The sequence below is a fragment of the Apus apus genome, chromosome 2 (genome assembly GCF_020740795.1).
Source record: "Apus apus isolate bApuApu2 chromosome 2, bApuApu2.pri.cur, whole genome shotgun sequence".
In the NCBI taxonomy this organism is placed as follows: domain Eukaryota; kingdom Metazoa; phylum Chordata; class Aves; order Apodiformes; family Apodidae; genus Apus; species Apus apus.
In genome coordinates, this window is record NC_067283.1 from 143,310,199 (window position 1) to 143,327,072 (window position 16,874).

Here is a 16,874-nt window from a genome sequence, read left to right on the forward strand (position 1 = left end):
TGGGCTCAGGGGCACGCCCGAGGCAGGCTGACGGGAACACGCTAAAACGCGTCCGTCTTCACTTTGGGATAAAAAAAATGGATTTAAGGCAGTAACGACGCTGCGGGAGAGATGGTGCAGAGGCACAAAATGAGGTTGGGGCCAATGATCTCTTTCCTCTCCCCCCCCGTGTTTTGTGGCCTGTGTTTACTTACAGCACGAGGAGGGTAAAATACAAAATTTCTTCATAACCAATGTTTTGTCTGTTATAAGCAAGTTTTGATTAATCTATTTTTTGTTCAAATAAATGCTTGTGTTACAGCTACTCAGGGAGTTGGCCCTTTCAATGTCAGCATCATCTCATTTTGCACGGCTGACAAATCAGCTCTGAGAACGTGCACAGTGATTACATATGTAAAAATAATATAGAAAAACCTGAATAGTTACCTCAGCATTATGATACAGCTCTACTTGTGCAATGCTTCAATTCTGGCTTGTTTCACAAACAAAACCCAATATAAATGTTCACTGTTGTATCACAAAGCCTTGTTCTGTGTATTTCAACAAATGAACCTTCTGTGATGCAGTGGAAGTTATTTCCAAAGCCTTCACATTCGTATCACCATTGATCTGAGAGGGAAGCTTCTGGTGCTATTAAAAGGACCACAGCTGTTGAAACCAAACTGTGAACAAGACACCTTGTGCTGGCAAGACAGCCAAGTCTACCCAACATGGTCAAGAACCACACTTGTACACTTCAGAAATGTGGAGCACAGGGAACTAACTGACCTTGCATCAGTGGGGCAAGAATCAGCAGACCTCAGGAAGCAGTTTTTATTCAGCAAAATTCTAAGGACACTCATATTCATCTTAAGAGTTACATTTGACTTACAGTTTCTTTCCTCTCCCAGCTCACCCTGGCAATTTGCCATGCCAGCAATTCTGAAGCTTTTCATACCTTACATCTGAGTTTGATGCAGAAAATGCTTTTTGTATAAAACTCTCAAAATTGTTAAGTTAAAAAAATAGCTGAAAAATATCTAATATTAAACTCTGGTTCACTGAAAAAAACACAAACAATCCTTTTTAATGATTACAACATTTCAGTATCAGGCACTTTCTGACAATATCATTAAAATGCCCCGTTTCATTGCTCTACACAGGATAATATTCCACCCTAGGTTTTCAAGGCACAGTTTCTATGTGCAGTTATTTGCCATACCAAAGTTTTAAAAAAATAATGATATCACACAGTTTTATAAGCTCTCTTTAAAAAGCAAAGGCAGTCTTCTGTAAAGCATTAATTTTACATCAGCTACATTCTAATGGCAATTTATAGCAAGTTTTTAACACCATGTCCAACTATTCTCTTGTATCTTCACACCTGATTGCAATTTGGTTATCTGCAATATTTAAAAGGTAATTTTGCCAAGTGTTAAAGTGTCAAGAGCTTGTGCCAATGCTCATTCATGGGAAGAAGACTAAGGACTCCATTTAACCGTTCAAATCAACTGATTCAATTATCAGGGAGGTTTTAATTTTTCATGACAGACTTCAGTTCATGGATAGACAGCTCAAGTGTATTCAAGAAGCAGCTTGACTCCTGGCATAACTAGAGACACAAAGGAAAAAGAAGATGCAGAGAAAGGAGGCATGGGCTGCTGACACTAGGGTTCCTGAGCAGAAAGACAAGTGCCCTTGCATTCTGCTTAGCTGAGAAGAAAACAAAAAACTTGTTCAAGAAGCTTTGCTGCTGAAACTCAAGAATGAAGAATACTATATAATACCAGCTGACAAATCCTTTCCCCAGAAGGCAGGAAGAAGCAACATGCACTGTTATTCCATTCAGTATTCTCAGTTCTTAAAACAATATTTATGAGATGGGTCTTCTAGAATTATAAACTTTAACTCCATTCTGCATTGAGGAGCGAGTGTATTTTGTCAGAAGAGCACCAACTGTCTGCTTCTCTGCACATAAGTCTCTGCAGAGGAAATAAAGCACATGACATTGGCATTAGAGATATTGTCATACAAAATGAAACCAATAAATACTTGTAAAAAAGCTGGATTAGGGTATTGGGAGAAAAAAAAATTCGATTATAGCTGTCACATAATGCTTTAAAAAGTTTAGAACTAACTCGGGTTGACATTTAAGCAACAAGCAAACCTACATTACTTACTTCAGAAACAAGGATTTTATTTTTTAGGAGGAGTTGGTTGAGTTTTACTATTACTGTTCTCTAAAGGGTTTTCAATGTAGCATTAACAGTGAGCTTTGAACTACTTCATTACATTTCAGTAAATTTAGAGCTAAATAAAGAGGTGTGATGCATACACCTCTGGATTACCATCTCTTATCTGCTCACATGTATGCTGGCTATGCATTCCAGATAGCATTGCTGTGGAAGTGTTAACCACCAAAAGAACAAAGGACACAGTACAGGAAGCACTGCTGCTCTATACTTCTTCTGTTTTAAATATGGAGACTGATTATAAATGTCAGGAGGTTTGTCCTTTGAGTTAAGTCTGCCTCAATAAAACAAGACAGAGTTATTAGCCATTTAATTCAGTACAATCAGCTTTTTACACAAGTTTAAATCCAACCAATGTAGCTACAGTTACCAGGGGTGGGGATTCTATTAATATAGAATTCATATTCATTTAAAATGGTGGTATAGTGTTTGAGGCAAGTAGAGCTGACAAGAATTCAGCTATGCAAAAAGGGAAGAATGTAACACTAATTATTTTTTAATAGAAAGAAATCTATCCTTACTGTATATAAGGGGTAATATCCACTTCTGTCCACTTCTCCCTTATGTTGAATAAGCTGTTAAATCTTTCCTGATCGTTTTCAGGTAAGTCTTCTACTTTCAGCAGAAAGATGGTCTCTGGTCTTGAGCTTTTATCCACAAGAGCCAACCCCTGTAGGAAGTATCAGAGATTAAACGTTAAGACACAACAATTAAACTTCCTTCTTTCTGGCAATGAGCCACACAAGCTGCCCTTTGCACATCCAACACTGCCTAAAACTGCACTAGAGGCAAAATGAAAAAGTATCATCAAGGCACTGTTGGACAGGCAATACTTCTCATTTCCCTTTTGACAAGGGAGGGGCTAATCCACTGAATCCCAACATCTCTCTCTCTGCCTCCTTTGAGCAGAAGGATTTCCATGGGGCTTGCTACTCACTAGTCTGCTCAACAATAGCTTCCCCGTTCTGCTCTCGTTAAAAAGTATTAACTGTACACCTGAAACTTTTCTTTAAACGGTGAAATGTGACAGACTTTCAGAAACTTGAACTGTCATGATTCCAGACTACTGGTGCTCACAGAGAATGCCAGCAGGAGCACTTGAACTCAAAAACTGTCAGAAATCACACAAATCAATAACCATTAATTGATAAAATCTACAGATCACAGTCAGTTAGCAGCCTACTCACAAAAGAATCCATGCTTCTTTATGTTTTTACCTTAAGCTGATCAAGCCTTGTTGTCATCCCTTCAGGGACACTTTGTTGCCAGACTTCTTGAAAGTCTGATAGATTGAATTTAACGGCATTTTGCAAAAGCATCTGTGCCATAGCTCTGCATATTTTATCTTCATGCATTTCAAAGTAAACCTCTCCTGCTGAGAAAAAAAACACACCAAACAGTTTATCTTGGGTTCTTGATTTGTGGTGAAAGGACAACAGCCTTGTATTTCTGTTTTGCAGTCTTCTACAAACCAAGTATCCTGTTTTTTTCAGAGGGCCCACAGCAAGCTTACTACCTTTGACTGCAGAAGAGCAGATTTCAGCTTTTTCGGGGATCTGCTCAAGAGAGTGTAACGGGATAACATCCTGGAGGGAAGAGGGGTCCATAAGGGCTGGCTGATATTTAAGGATTACCTTCTCCAGGCCCAAGAGCAATGCATCTCAACTAAGAGAAAGTCAGGTAAAAACTCCAGGAGGCTGGTGTGGATGAGCAAACAGCTCCTAGAAAAGGTCATACTTAAGAAGGAAGTATACAGGCGGTGGAAGCTGGGACAGGTACCCTGGGAATGTTCAAGGCCAGGTTGGATGAGCCTTTGTGCAGCCTGGTCTAGTGTGAGGTGTCCCTGGTCAAAGCAGGGAGGTTGGAACCTGATGATCTTTAAGGTCCCTTTCAACCTTAACCATTCTATGATTCTCTTCCTCAGGGAGTAACCTGACTTGGTATTACTCTGGATAAATGATGGTATCTTCTCATTCTTAAGAACGCAAAATATTATGCAGCACTGTCTGAAGTACAGTATTCATTTGTATCATTAAATGTAATTGCCTCCCATCTTTTCCCCTTCCACAGTAATGCTGTTTCTCCTACAGCTGTCATTCTTATTTCCAAATGGCTTGTATTAAAATTTTTGCTGTTTATCATTGCGTAATTAAATGAAACTTTAACTTCCTTAATCACCCTTTAATTTGAGATCATAAACAGAATAATGACAATTTATTTTCTTTCACGCTGACTTGGTTAATGGGCTGAACAATATCAGGCATAAACACCTCCCTCCTCTTTTCCAGTCATCTGGACTTGATGCAATTCAAATTTATTCCTTCTGCAATCTGTCTAAATATAGTAAGAAGACAATCTGTGTCATTCCAACTCCTCATGTTCTACTCCTACTTCAGCCAAAAGTGAGACTGAAGCAGCTGTTAGGAAAAATTCAGATTGAGATTAAAGCACTGAAATATTAATGTCTATATGTGAGATGCACAATGGAGATTTAATCAATACAATCAATGCATTCTGTGGTGCAGTTCAAAGGACTGAACACAGATGTCTATGTCAGGCAAGGTGAATTCAGGGAGATCTAAATGGCATTGACTATTCATAATGGCACAATTGTTTAAAGATAAGATCTGAGACCTCCTATCTAAAGAGATATTCCATCTAAATTTTACAAGTGAACTGTCATTAGTCACAAAATTGTGGCTTGCAGACACCTAATAAGTAACTTCAGGTACCTCTGATAGTTCCTGATTTTTCCCTTGTGTCTTACACAGTTAATAGTCTTTTTTTCCTATGAAACCTTCTCTAACAATTTTATTAATTTTAGCTCAGTTTGCTCTTTCTTTTTACTGGCACTGTAGCAAATTCATTTGTTTGGGCCATCCTCACACAATCTGCATTTACTAATAAACTATTTCCTTTATGCAAAAACTTACCATCATCAATGTATTTCCTTCCATAGCTTAAAAGAATATGTTCTATCATTTCTCTGAAAAAAAAAACCACGACCACCAGAAGTAAAGGTTTAAAACTGTTCATTAGGACATTAGAGAAAAAAGTTACCAAGAAGATGATGAATGAACAGATAAAGCAAAAAATCAAGGAGAACGAAGGATGGCACACATCTTCATGGCTGAAATGAACAGATTGATAAAACCTTAGAAGTAAATTAAAAGAGGACAAAAAGGACAGATGGCAATGAATTCTGCATCTCACCCTCAAGTCTCCTCCACTTTATAGTTAAAAGTAGCAAAGACAAAAAGGCATAAGGAGAATAAGGAAAAGAGACTCCTGCATAGCCACTTCTTTCCCAAGAAAAGTTACACAATTCACAAATTTGTCAGTTAATTGTCCTTACTAAATATCAGGCATTTTTCTAGACCTCTGGCATAAAATTGCAACCTAGCTGCAGATGCTATTACTAAAGCAAGATTTCTTTTTGAGCCAAAACCAAAATAAATGAAAAATGGTACATATTGTAAACATAACGTGTCATGTGAATGGTAATCTTAAATTATTTCCTGACTCCAAATGGCAGTACAATAAATTCCACTCTCAAGAGCTGACATTCAGTATTCTGCCAGAGAATATACCATCATCTCAGGCATTATGCTAAGTATTTTTTGCTAGCTATAGCTTCAGAACCAGTATTTCAAAATGGTCAGCAATTTACAGTTTAAGTACATACTACTTCCATCATTTATAATTTTGTGGCAATTTTTCCACTGTTGAATCAATGGCAATAATACCAATAGGTGCTAAAATAAGTTTACTAACCTGTCTAAACTACTCATGCCCTTGTATATTTTAGAGACAAAGAAAATACATAATTAACACCACGGTAACTGGCATCCAGAGCTATAAGACTATAATTCATATAAATAATGAATAATGATTGCACTTAGTTAATAAGGAGTGTAGGCAATTTTAAGTACTAAAAGTAATTGCTTACCTGGGCTCTAGAGATCCAAGTTCCTCAAGGCAGGTATGTAAAGGAACCTTACTTAAAGACCAGGACTCTGAGTCTATTAGCTGAGTCACATGATTCAAGAGTTTCATCTCATAGTCAAATTCTAGAATTCTCCAATATCCTGCCAAATAGAAAACCACAAAGCACCATTAGAAAGAAAACAGTAACCCCTTAATTCTGTTCCCTTGAAGATACATTACAGGAGTCTGGACATTTTGGTCACACCTTAAAAAAAATACAGCATCAGCATTCTGTCCTTTTCAGCTGCGGGGCCTCCAACACAAGGACATGGAGCTGTTGGAGTGAGTCCAGAGGAGAGCCACAAAGATGATCAGAGGGCTGGAGCACCTCTCCTATGAAGACAGGCTGAGAGAGTTGGGGCTGTTCAGCCTGGAGAAGAGACGGCTCTGGTGAGACCTTAGAGCACCTTCCAGTAACGTGAAGGGGCTACAGGAAAGCTGGGGAGGGACTTTTTACAAGGGTGTGTAAGGATAAGCCAAGAAGTAATGGTTTCAAACTGGAAGAGGGGAGACTTAGACTAGATATGAGGACTACATTTTTTACTGTGAGGGTGGTGAGACACTGGCACAGGTTGCCCAGAGAACCTGTGGATGACCCCTTCCTGGAAGTGTTCAAGGACAGGTTTGGATGGGGCTTTGAGCAACCCAGATTAGTGACACCCTGCCCATGCAGGGGGGTTGGAACAAGATGATCTTCAAGGTCCCTTCCAACTCAAACCATTCTATGATTCTGTGATTAAGAAAAATAACAGAGTAGTAAGAGCAAATATTAAGGAGAAATAAATTAAATAATTTAATTATTCATAAATGTTTATGTAGATTAACTGCCTCAGATACAAAGACTCTACAAATCCCATACAAAGATGAAATCAGACCTGGAAAAACTAATAATCAATTCAGACAAAGAACTGAACAAACAGAACTGGCTGCACTAGTCCTGCAATGTGGCAGTTCAGATCCAGCCAAGTCCATAGAAATCCAGACGTGACCAAGCACAGATCTGGTACAACAGTGCTGTGCAGCTGTAAATGTGAGATTGTCCTCACCTACCTAATTGATAGGGTGTAGAGAAGATAGAGCAAAAGTCTTCCCAGTGGTGCTCAGCGATAGAGCAGGAGCCAACAAGCACAAGTCGCAACAAGGAAAATCCCAGCTATGGGTTAGGAGAACTTTCTTCTCTTTGCAGATAGTCGAACACTGGAACAGTCTGGCCAGAGGGTGTGTAATCTCCATCCTTGGAAATGCTCAGAACTTGAACAGCCAAGGCCCTGAGCAGCCAGCTCCAAGCTGACTCTGATCTAAAGCAAAAGCCTGGATCTCACAATCTCCAGAGCTCAGTTCTGCCCTCTAGGACTGCTGCTGCATGGCATCCAGGTGAGGGGTTGAGCTTGGCCAAGTACAGGATGAGTAAGACCTGTCCCAAGGTGAGGCAACTGCTCCAGACTTGCCTCACATGGTAGGTATACTTCCAAGATAAAACCAGTCTGGGAGGAAGAAAGAACTATGAAAAAGCTGGGTTACCTGAGATCAATTTTTTCTGACTCTAGAATTGCAGAAAGCAGCAGTACTCACTCAATCATGAAGAAGGCAACCAGCCAAAAAGTAAAATCTGCTTGGTTTTATCCTTTTGATCAGCTTCATAGCAGCAGAGGACATAGGAAATATAGAAGCGGATCTTAGTACTTTGAAGTATCTTGCACCTTGATAGACAAAGATGTGGAATGGGCCTTACAAAAAGGAGGCACAGACATTTTGTGGAAAAAAACCAACAGGGTCATTTCCTCATATGCAATAATATTCTTTAGAGATTAATACCTTCAATTTTGCAAGCATCTAAAACCTGCAGCTGGTGCATTATTTCTTCTTCACTTGCTTGAATCAGACTTAACAAATCTTCTGTTGTGTACTGCAACAAGAGAAAAAAATAAGGAAATAAAACAGGTTACCCTTACTCCTCCTTTGCCTAAGCAAGCATGCTAAATGCATTATAAGAGATAAAAGAAATACTTCAAAGGTCGAGGGTTTTTTTTTGTCATACTCTGAATTTTCTAAGGTTCACCATGCTCTCCGAAACTTTTCCTGTAACTTACATTTTCTCAAAGGGTTACTCAATATAAAAATCAGTCTAGCTACAGGCAAGTCTTTGGGCCATGCACAAGTAACACAGCTATATTTCCAGGACGTCAAACTAGCCCAAGCAGGCATCCTAAGTACAATATCACAGCAAGAATGAAAGTGAATCCTAAATCATTTATCGATTTATGAGATTCAAAGAAAAGGCAAAACAAAAATCACATCACTTTTGGGCGAGTTAGAAGTCAGACCTCCAACTCAGTACCTCCAATGAGGCAGTCTCCTCCGGTATGATCTCAATAGTTATGTGTTGTGTTTTGGTGTCTGCTAACCTGTTAGGAGACATGTAGCACAGACCCAGCCACAGCACGTACAGCTCCTTGCAGAACAGTCACTTGTTGAGATGGGAGGGTGCTGTGGATACTGTGGTTAAGATTTAGTAGACATGGGAGGAAGAGAAGATACAATGAGAGAAATAAAGGGAAGGAACACCAGGCTTAAACCCATAGGAACAGGGCTTCATCAGTTCCTTTATTCACCATACAGACTTTATAACCAACTCTAATGTTAAAGTTTTGTTGATTATAATGTAAGATTGAGATTCCTTCCAACCTAATATTCTATGATTATTTCCTATCAGAAAAGAAAAAAATGGATCAAGCACTTGAAATCTATTAGACTACAGGAACACAAATGGAACAAACCAACACTAAGCTTGGAACAACCACATGTTAAAAAAGCATTTCATAAATACAGAAAGGTCTCTTCTTCCTGTTAGACAAATGCTGAAACACCAACAGGCTAACCAGCATTGAACTCACATCAGTATTGCAGCAAGGGATTATCATATTATACAATACTTCAAGAAACACTGCTGGCAATTTAAAGCAAATATACCTCCAGTACAATAAATATGTAACTGTGCTTTTGAGTTAACTACTGCCATTCAGCCAAGATCCTGCACAGAAGTCCTTGGCATTTGTTCCCTCTGAGGCCTGGCTAGCACTCCAACAGCTGCTCTCAGCTACAATGCTCTTGAGCATGGGATGGGTTGACTTGCATCTTGTCCACACCAGCAGTTTCCAGATACTGTATTTAATATGTTTCTTTATCCTTAACTCAGACACATGTGATTGACTATGCCTTGCCATCTCACTGTAAAATCCAGGATTTTCATTTGGTGCATCCTTAACAAGCTGCGTATTAGTCCATTTATTCATTTTCCTATAGTTTGCTAAACCATATCACTATCCAACAGGCTTCTTGCAGTACTTCCTTAGAGTGCTGTAGCTCCTCATGGCTCTTTTGCTGTGGGTCTCTGTGAAGCTTATAGTAAACCACTAAAAATATAATGTGTTTCCAAACAGATTAAAGGTAGCTTATTAGTTGACAGCATATGATAAATATTAAGTGTAAGCAAACAACACAGTGAAAATCCTTACCACACACATATTGTTTGGGATTCCAGTGAGAATTAGTCCCACAGGAAAGAGAGCTTTCCCATGGAGAGCTTTCACATTTGTTAAAGTTCCACCAGTGCCAAAGTAAGATTTGTCGACATTTATCAGATACATCTACTTGTTCTCAAGTAAGTTGATAAAGAAAATACTTTCTACTTCAAAACAAATAGATAAGAGCGGTCCTCAAATTAGGCACTAATGTTTGGGGAGATACTGACATGTTTTTATAATATCCATTCAATATTATCAATAAATGTTATTGCACATGACATTTTTTGCATTGCTAGCCTTCATAAATGCTTATATTGCTGGAAAATTTAAGCCTCTTTCCCTCTGCCATCCCTCATTTTGCTATATGACCTTCTATACCTTGACCAGAGTAGACGGGAGAAGGCAATGCTGGGGGAAAGATTCTGAAACTGACCAGAAATTAGTGTTAATCATTCAGAAAGAGAGAGGCAGCATTTCCCTGTAAGAAAGAAAAGTGGCATCTTTGTTTGTACATCCAAACACACACAGATGGTTTGTTGGTATCAGCTTCAGCTAAGCCTCAGTGTAAAATACTTTGGAGCAACCATTTCTGTTTTTTAAAGTCATAAGGAAAACCAACCAAGCTAACAAAACCTCAGGATTTTTATCGGCCTTTTATCTGAGATCATATGCTACAGGGTCCAGGTCTCTCCATTACTACTTAGGTGCTCAATTGGATTTCCTAGAAATAAAAAAGAGCAGCAGAACATTATTTTATTTGTGTTTTCCCTTCAGTTTTATTCTCTGGCTCATACCATCCTTGTCATTCTCTGCAACTCCCTGCTTTTCCCTGTTATCATAAATTACTGATAGGCAAGTGAGTTTCACACGGGTGTTCTCTGACCTCTTACATGACATGTCATACATGACAGCCCCAAAGAAGAAGGAAAGGCTGCATTATACCTTAGTAGTCATAACTGTCCAAGAATTTAGAAAAGGTCCTGAAGACTATCTTCAAGAAACTCCCTGCTATGAAAAGCGAAACTCCCAGTCTCTTTCAGTGTCCTTCCTTTTCCCCTTTTTACTAAAAAAATCAAAAGGGTTGCTTACCTGCTACTCAGTGGAAGTGCTAATACTTACCAAGTTGTTTAGGATAGCAGGCTTAAAAAACTAACTCAAATCATCACTGTGAAACATGGGAGGAAAGGCACTTCTCTGGTTAAGAATGCACCGTAACTTTAATTTTCCCATTACCACTTACAAGAAAGTAATTTGCATAGCTGATTTACCTTTGAAAATGTTTGATCTTTCTGACTATCTGGCCCTTCATATGGATCTTCCATTAAAAGCTTCCTCAGTTTCTTCAGTTTAGGTCGGCATCTTCTTAATTCCCAGTAGTTATTGGAGAAGCCAGCAATCTACAAGAAAAAAGCAGAGACTCTTATATTAATCTACCATCTGGATTCAAAGCACCTTACCAAAAACTATCAGAAAAAGTATTACTCTAGTCACTGAGAACAAGAATTTATTAATAGGGTAATGACTTTAAAAGATGACACAATCACTGTAAGATTTTTAATAAAAAATGTACTGCAAGCAATGAAGAATAAAAAATCCACTGGTGGTGGATAAAACTATGTTCATAGTGCATATGACAGGGAGCAGGTGATCTCTATATGCAAATGATAGAATATCATAATGGGATATATTCCAGTGATAGAATATAAACATGTGATATATTCCAGCACAATCCTCATCAACATTTCCTTTCCTTTTAATACTTAGTTATATTACTACCATAAAACCCATCCTGTATTATCCTGTTTCCATCTTCTCCCCTTCTTCTCATGCTTACAATCTACTTCATGGTCTTTTTACACCTTAATGAATCATCATATCACTAAGCTCAAGTAAAACTGACATGAACAAGACAGTTAACTACACTTTCACACAACTAACAAGATACCTCTGGTCCTTACACTGATTCAACACAGACATTAGTAGTGTGCAACAGGAAGCTCACGTGTAACTGTTTCAACACTACCCTAATAAAACTTTACCTTCAGAATAATCCTGAGGTGTTCCCTGACACAAAGCTTGGACTTCCTAGAAGGTTCTTTGAAGAGGACAGGCTATTGAAGGCCTTTCAGTTCTGTTTCTGCTATTTAACAAACCAACAGAAGTGGATACAGAAAGGCAGAGGCAGAACACGCTCAAAGTTCTTGACTCTTGACCCAACCACTGAGCCCCTTGTAAAAAAGCCTCCATGAAAAAGCCTCCAAATAGTCCTTCAAAATACCCTAAATGCTTTACCTGGCTGCTTTGTTGTTGTTGTTTTGGATTTTGTTTGTTTGTTTGTTTAAAAACAAAACCACAAAACTTAAAAATAATATTCCATTTAAATCCACTATAAGCAAACCACCTATATGTAGAAGTCCTATCCAAATTTTAATACAGAGAAAGCTCTCAGTTTGTAATCTAACTATTCTGCAGCTTGCTTACCACAGAATTTGGGTAAATACTGATTTCCCAATAAACTTCTAAGATTTTTTTTCCTCCATGTCAAATAGCTTTTACCTAAGTGTTAGGTTTATTTTTCTGCAAAGTTCTTTTCTGAGGAACTGCATAATGAACAATAAGGTACTCAGCGTAGAAAAGAAAATAAACAATTCTAATTTATAATCCAAAGGTCATTACTGGAGCTGGTCTGTGTGAGGTGAATAAAATGGTAGGTTATTTGGCTGTATTAGCCTTACAAGTGGTACAAAGAGCAGTAACCAGACTGCAGGAGAAGAGCAGGAAAGTCCAAAAATACTGAAGTGTCTTATGCTATGTTTCACAATTTGCAGTGTCAATACACCATGAAAACATTTTGAAAACATTAGGTAAGCTGTCAGAAATAAATATCTAAAAAGAATTCCTAAGCAAATCACAGACCCCACCTGGAGTACTGTGTCCAGTTCTGGAACCCCCAACACAAGGAAGGACATGGAGCTGTTGAAGCAAGTCCAGAGGAGAGCCATGAAGATGATCAGAGGGCTGGAGCACCTCTCCTATGAAGACAGGCTGAGTGAGTTGGGACTCTTCAGCCTGGAGAAGAGAAGGCTCTGGGGAAACCTAGAGCACCCTTCCAGTAACGCGAAAGGGCTACAGGAAAGCTGGGGAGTGGCTTTTTACAAGGGCCTGTAACAATAGGATGAGAAGCCATGGTTTTAAACTGGAAGTGGGTGGATTTAGGTTAGACATGAGGAAGAAATCCTCAGTTTGGGGTTGGTGAGACACTGGAACAGGTTGCCCAGAGAAACTGTGGATGCTCCATCCCTGCAAGTGTTGAAGGACAGGTTGGACAGGACTTTAAGCAACCTGGTCTAAACCATTTTATGATTCAGTGATTTAGATTACGTGGACATGTGTGATTTCAGAGGACTAGTGAGATCATTAAACGTAGCAAAAAAAAGAAAATGGAAGAATATTACTTTCTCACTAATCCACTTTAGTTTGAATTAACTTTTTCTATTAGCTGAACTGTTGACTTCATAGAAAAAATATGCTGTTTTGATTATTATGTTAATCTAAGGACAAGCATGATTACTCAACAATTATGTCATTATATCCATTACAGTAAACAGTGACCTAGCAGTAATATTTGCCTAACTATTTTTACTGTAAATTTATCATCTATGCTTTAGAAGAGCAGAGGGCAATTAATTATTTAAACTGAGAATTCTAAAACTATGCACTCTAACAGATCTTTACAGATGCTAGTTGAAAGAGAGTCACCTTTAAATAAATTTCTGTGTTTAAAATATAATATTCAGGCATGACATGGTATAATCTGCCTTTTGGGGAAACCACTCCTAAGAATCAATTTGCAAACAACTTATTTTAAAAACAGCTGCTAACACTGAGAAATAAGATTTTCTTTGAAAACTTTTAATACCTACCACAAGTAATTACTATCCACTGAAAATAAACCGAAGTTTTAACCTCTTAGAAACAATAATTCTCATACATTATAGATGAAGTTCAGTTGCCTAAAGAGGGGCACTAGAGCCACTGCGAACACCTGAAGGTATAATATGCCCCCTGTGTATAAAGCTGATTTATAAGGACACCCTCCTGGGGGCTGTTCAATGTACAAAGAACCTATAGGACACTCACGTCCTTCTGCAGTGGCAGCTCACAGCTAGACCAATACCACAAGGCATCTAAAATGGCATTAGAAACGTATGTTTAGGCAACTGAATCCCAGCCGGGTTTCATGTATGCATCTTGGATCAACTGCAAGAAATTACAGAGAGTAAGAAGGTAGAGAATTAAAGTAAACAAACAAAAACCCAGAAAGACATACCTGTGAATGAATAATATTACAAGATGCTTGATCTGCATTCAGCTGTTCTGGAGTTTTGCAGCCAGGGATAAACAGCAGCATATTTGAGGTATCTGCTATTTTCATATCGTAAGTTTTATCTTCGCTGCACAACACTGCTTGTTCATGCTTTTCACCACGGATCACTAGGCTAGAAAAAAAAATCAAAATAGCAAAATAAAGATGTATTTTTACCTGTATTTCAGGATGAAAACCTATTAAACTAGTTTTATTTTTTTTTTCACATTTATACTCTGGTGAAGAAGTTATAAACTGCAGTTCTTTGTGGTAGGAGCAGTCACAGGATACCAAAATATAAAGATGTTACTGTCAATTAATCAAAAATATCTTAACACTGTATTTTTCCTCACCTTCTTGAGTATTCCCACTCAGAAAGACTAGTATTCAAGGTTTTCATGTGGGTCACATTCGAACCTCCTCACCTGCCTTTTCACACAACACACCCTAAAATATTTATAAGGTGATGCTTAAAGTCTGAACTAATTCACTAATCTTAGAATAGAGATTACAACCAGAATTGTTCTTTAACAACACGCTTTAACATGGTCAGCCCTGAATTGGACAAGGACTTAGACTAGATAGATGGTTGTTGTAGGTCCCTTTCAACTGAAATACTCTATTTGATTCTTAATGAAGACTGAAACTGGCCCACTGTGAAACAAGCAAGCAAACAGAAACTGTGTATTATGCAGTGCCCTTCAGACAATTCCTTCTAAAAAATACACACATTTTCTTGCAAGTCATTTCAAGCAGGAAAGAAACGATCTTCTAGAGCATTTCAGTATGAAGAATCAATGCAAACCCCTCTCCTCATCTCACATACCTTAAATGGATATTGTTGGTGAGGTTGTGGTAACAGAGGCAGGACAACAACAGGACATTCAGTTCCCCCCAGGCTACACTAAATTAACTGCTCAGATTCAGTTTAATCAAAATGCTACTCATCTCCAAACTTGCAGGCTTGAACAAAGCTCAGCTGTGCTCCAAGTGAGAGTCAGGCCTCTAAACCGTGACAGTTCATCAATACTGCAACTGAGTACGGGCAGGCTTAGTAACAGACACAGAATCATAGAAAGGTTTGGGTTAGAAGGGACCTTAAAGACCATTTAGTTCCAACCCCCCTGCATGGGCAGGGACACCTGCCACTTGGCCAGGTTGCTCAAAGCCCCATCCACCCTGCCCTTGAACACTTCCAGGCAGGAGGCATTAACAACCTCTGTGGGCAAACTGTTCTACTGCCTCACCACCCTCACACTGAAGAAATTCCTCCTCCTGTCTAACCTAAATCTCCCCTCTTCCAGCTTAAAACCATTACCCCTCATCCTGCTGTCACATGTCCTTTCAAAAAGTCCCTCCCAGCTATCTCGCCCTAACCTGCAGGCATCCTGTCACCCACCCAACCTCGGGAGCTCCCGTGGGAAAAGTTCTCCATCAGCAGGGTTCTTTCAAAGACATCATCTTCTTTTCTAACCTCCCCCCCCCACACACACACATTTTTAGGCATCGACATCTCAGTTCTGTCTAGAAGCCTTCTCAGAAGCAAGTTTTTCATACGCAAGGAAAACAAACAAACAAAAAAACAACCAACAAACAAACAAAACAGAAAACAAACACAACAGCTTTTTATCGGTGTTATTTTGTGTTTGTTTTAGTTCCAAGTGTGACTAAGCCAGGTTTAAGGGGCAGTCACATTTTCATGCAAACCATGTGAGAAGAACAGAAGAACGGGGGGGGAAGGGGGGGAAGGTTTCAGAGCCCCGACAGCCACTTCACGCCACAGACGGGAGCGCCGGACCCACGGCAGGAGCCGCCCCTGCCCCTTCTGCTCCGACCCCCAGGGTGGCGACAGGGCTGGGGGGGATGTCCCCAGCGTCCGGGACGGCGGCCTCGACATCCCCCCCGCCCGCAGTGGGGCTCCCAGCCCCCCCGTACCTGCGTCCCGCCTCCAGCTCGGCGCACAGGCCCGGCTCCAGCTGCAGCAGGCAGCACTCGCCGGCGCCCGCCTGCGGACCGAAGCTGAGGCAATGCGCGACCGGCAGCAGCTCCGCCGGGTTCAGCTTGGCCGTCTGCAACGTCGCGTCCACCTCGGCGCGGCTCCGCATGGCGCCCGCCCCGCCAGCCCCGCCGGAACCCGCGCCCCCGCCAGGCGGGAGGGAGCGGGAAGCGGCGCGGCCGGCGCCCCGCGCCTTGATTCTCTGGTTAACTGCCATGAGTTCGGCCGCCGCTGCCGGGGCGGGCAGCAAACGCTTTGGGGGGGGGGGGGTTATACTGAGGGAGATCCTGGTCCTCAGGGGCTGTTGGTTCCCGCCCGGCGAGGGCTGCGGTAAGATCTCTGTAGCAATAAAATGCAAAAAAAAAATTAAAAAAATCCACAAAATGTCCTAAATAAAACATATGTATAAAATAAAATAAACAAAACCAAGCCAAATAGGGGGAGGTCTCTGCCCAGCCCTGACTGAGGGGCACCCTCTGGGTATTGCCTTGACACCAGCGCGTGAGAAGAAGGATGGAGGAGGGAGGCTGGCTTATCTGCCATTAGAGGGCCTGGCTGTAGCTGGGAAAACATGGGGTGAGACAGCTGCAGGTGGCAACCGGTGGTGTCTGCCACCCCTGCTCCGTCTGTCACAACAGCTGTGGGGACAGTCTGACCTCGGGCCAGTATCTACTGGCTCTTATTGCCAAATGATCCCTTAGGAAGGTGACAGCACAAGCCCCCTGGAGGGGATCAACTCCCCAATGACTCGAGGCCCAGCTGGGCTTCAT

At 40.4% G+C, this 16,874-nt stretch overlaps 1 protein-coding gene across 1 annotated transcript; it reads right to left on the reverse strand.

The window, feature by feature from the left end:
* Nucleotides 1-789: 789 nt before the first annotated feature.
* Nucleotides 790-16,249, reverse strand: DSCC1 (DNA replication and sister chromatid cohesion 1). Its single transcript, XM_051612619.1, has 9 exons — nucleotides 16,044-16,249; nucleotides 14,073-14,241; nucleotides 11,011-11,139; nucleotides 8,034-8,124; nucleotides 6,181-6,319; nucleotides 5,165-5,217; nucleotides 3,449-3,606; nucleotides 2,753-2,901; nucleotides 790-1,961 (listed from the first exon to the last, which is right to left on the reverse strand). Exons 1-9 carry the CDS (start codon nucleotides 16,211-16,213, stop codon nucleotides 1,853-1,855), a joined length of 1,167 nt encoding a protein of 388 aa, XP_051468579.1. The 5' UTR covers nucleotides 16,214-16,249; the 3' UTR covers nucleotides 790-1,852.
* Between the last annotated feature and the right edge of the window lie 625 nt (nucleotides 16,250-16,874).

What these genes read in the sequence shown, in the direction of transcription:
- DSCC1 (XM_051612619.1), bottom strand. Translation starts at nt 16,213, where the DNA reads ATGCGGAGCCGCGCCGAGGTGGACGCGACGTTGCAGACGGCCAAGCTG. An exon ending in GAGCTGGAGGCGGGACGCAG is followed by an intron (nt 14,242 to 16,043) that starts GTACGGGGGGGC and finishes TTTTTTTTCTAG; the next exon opens with CCTAGTGATCCGTGGTGAAA. An exon ending in AAGATCAAACATTTTCAAAG is followed by an intron (nt 8,125 to 11,010) that starts GTAAATCAGCTA and finishes CTCTTGTTGCAG; the next exon opens with TACACAACAGAAGATTTGTT.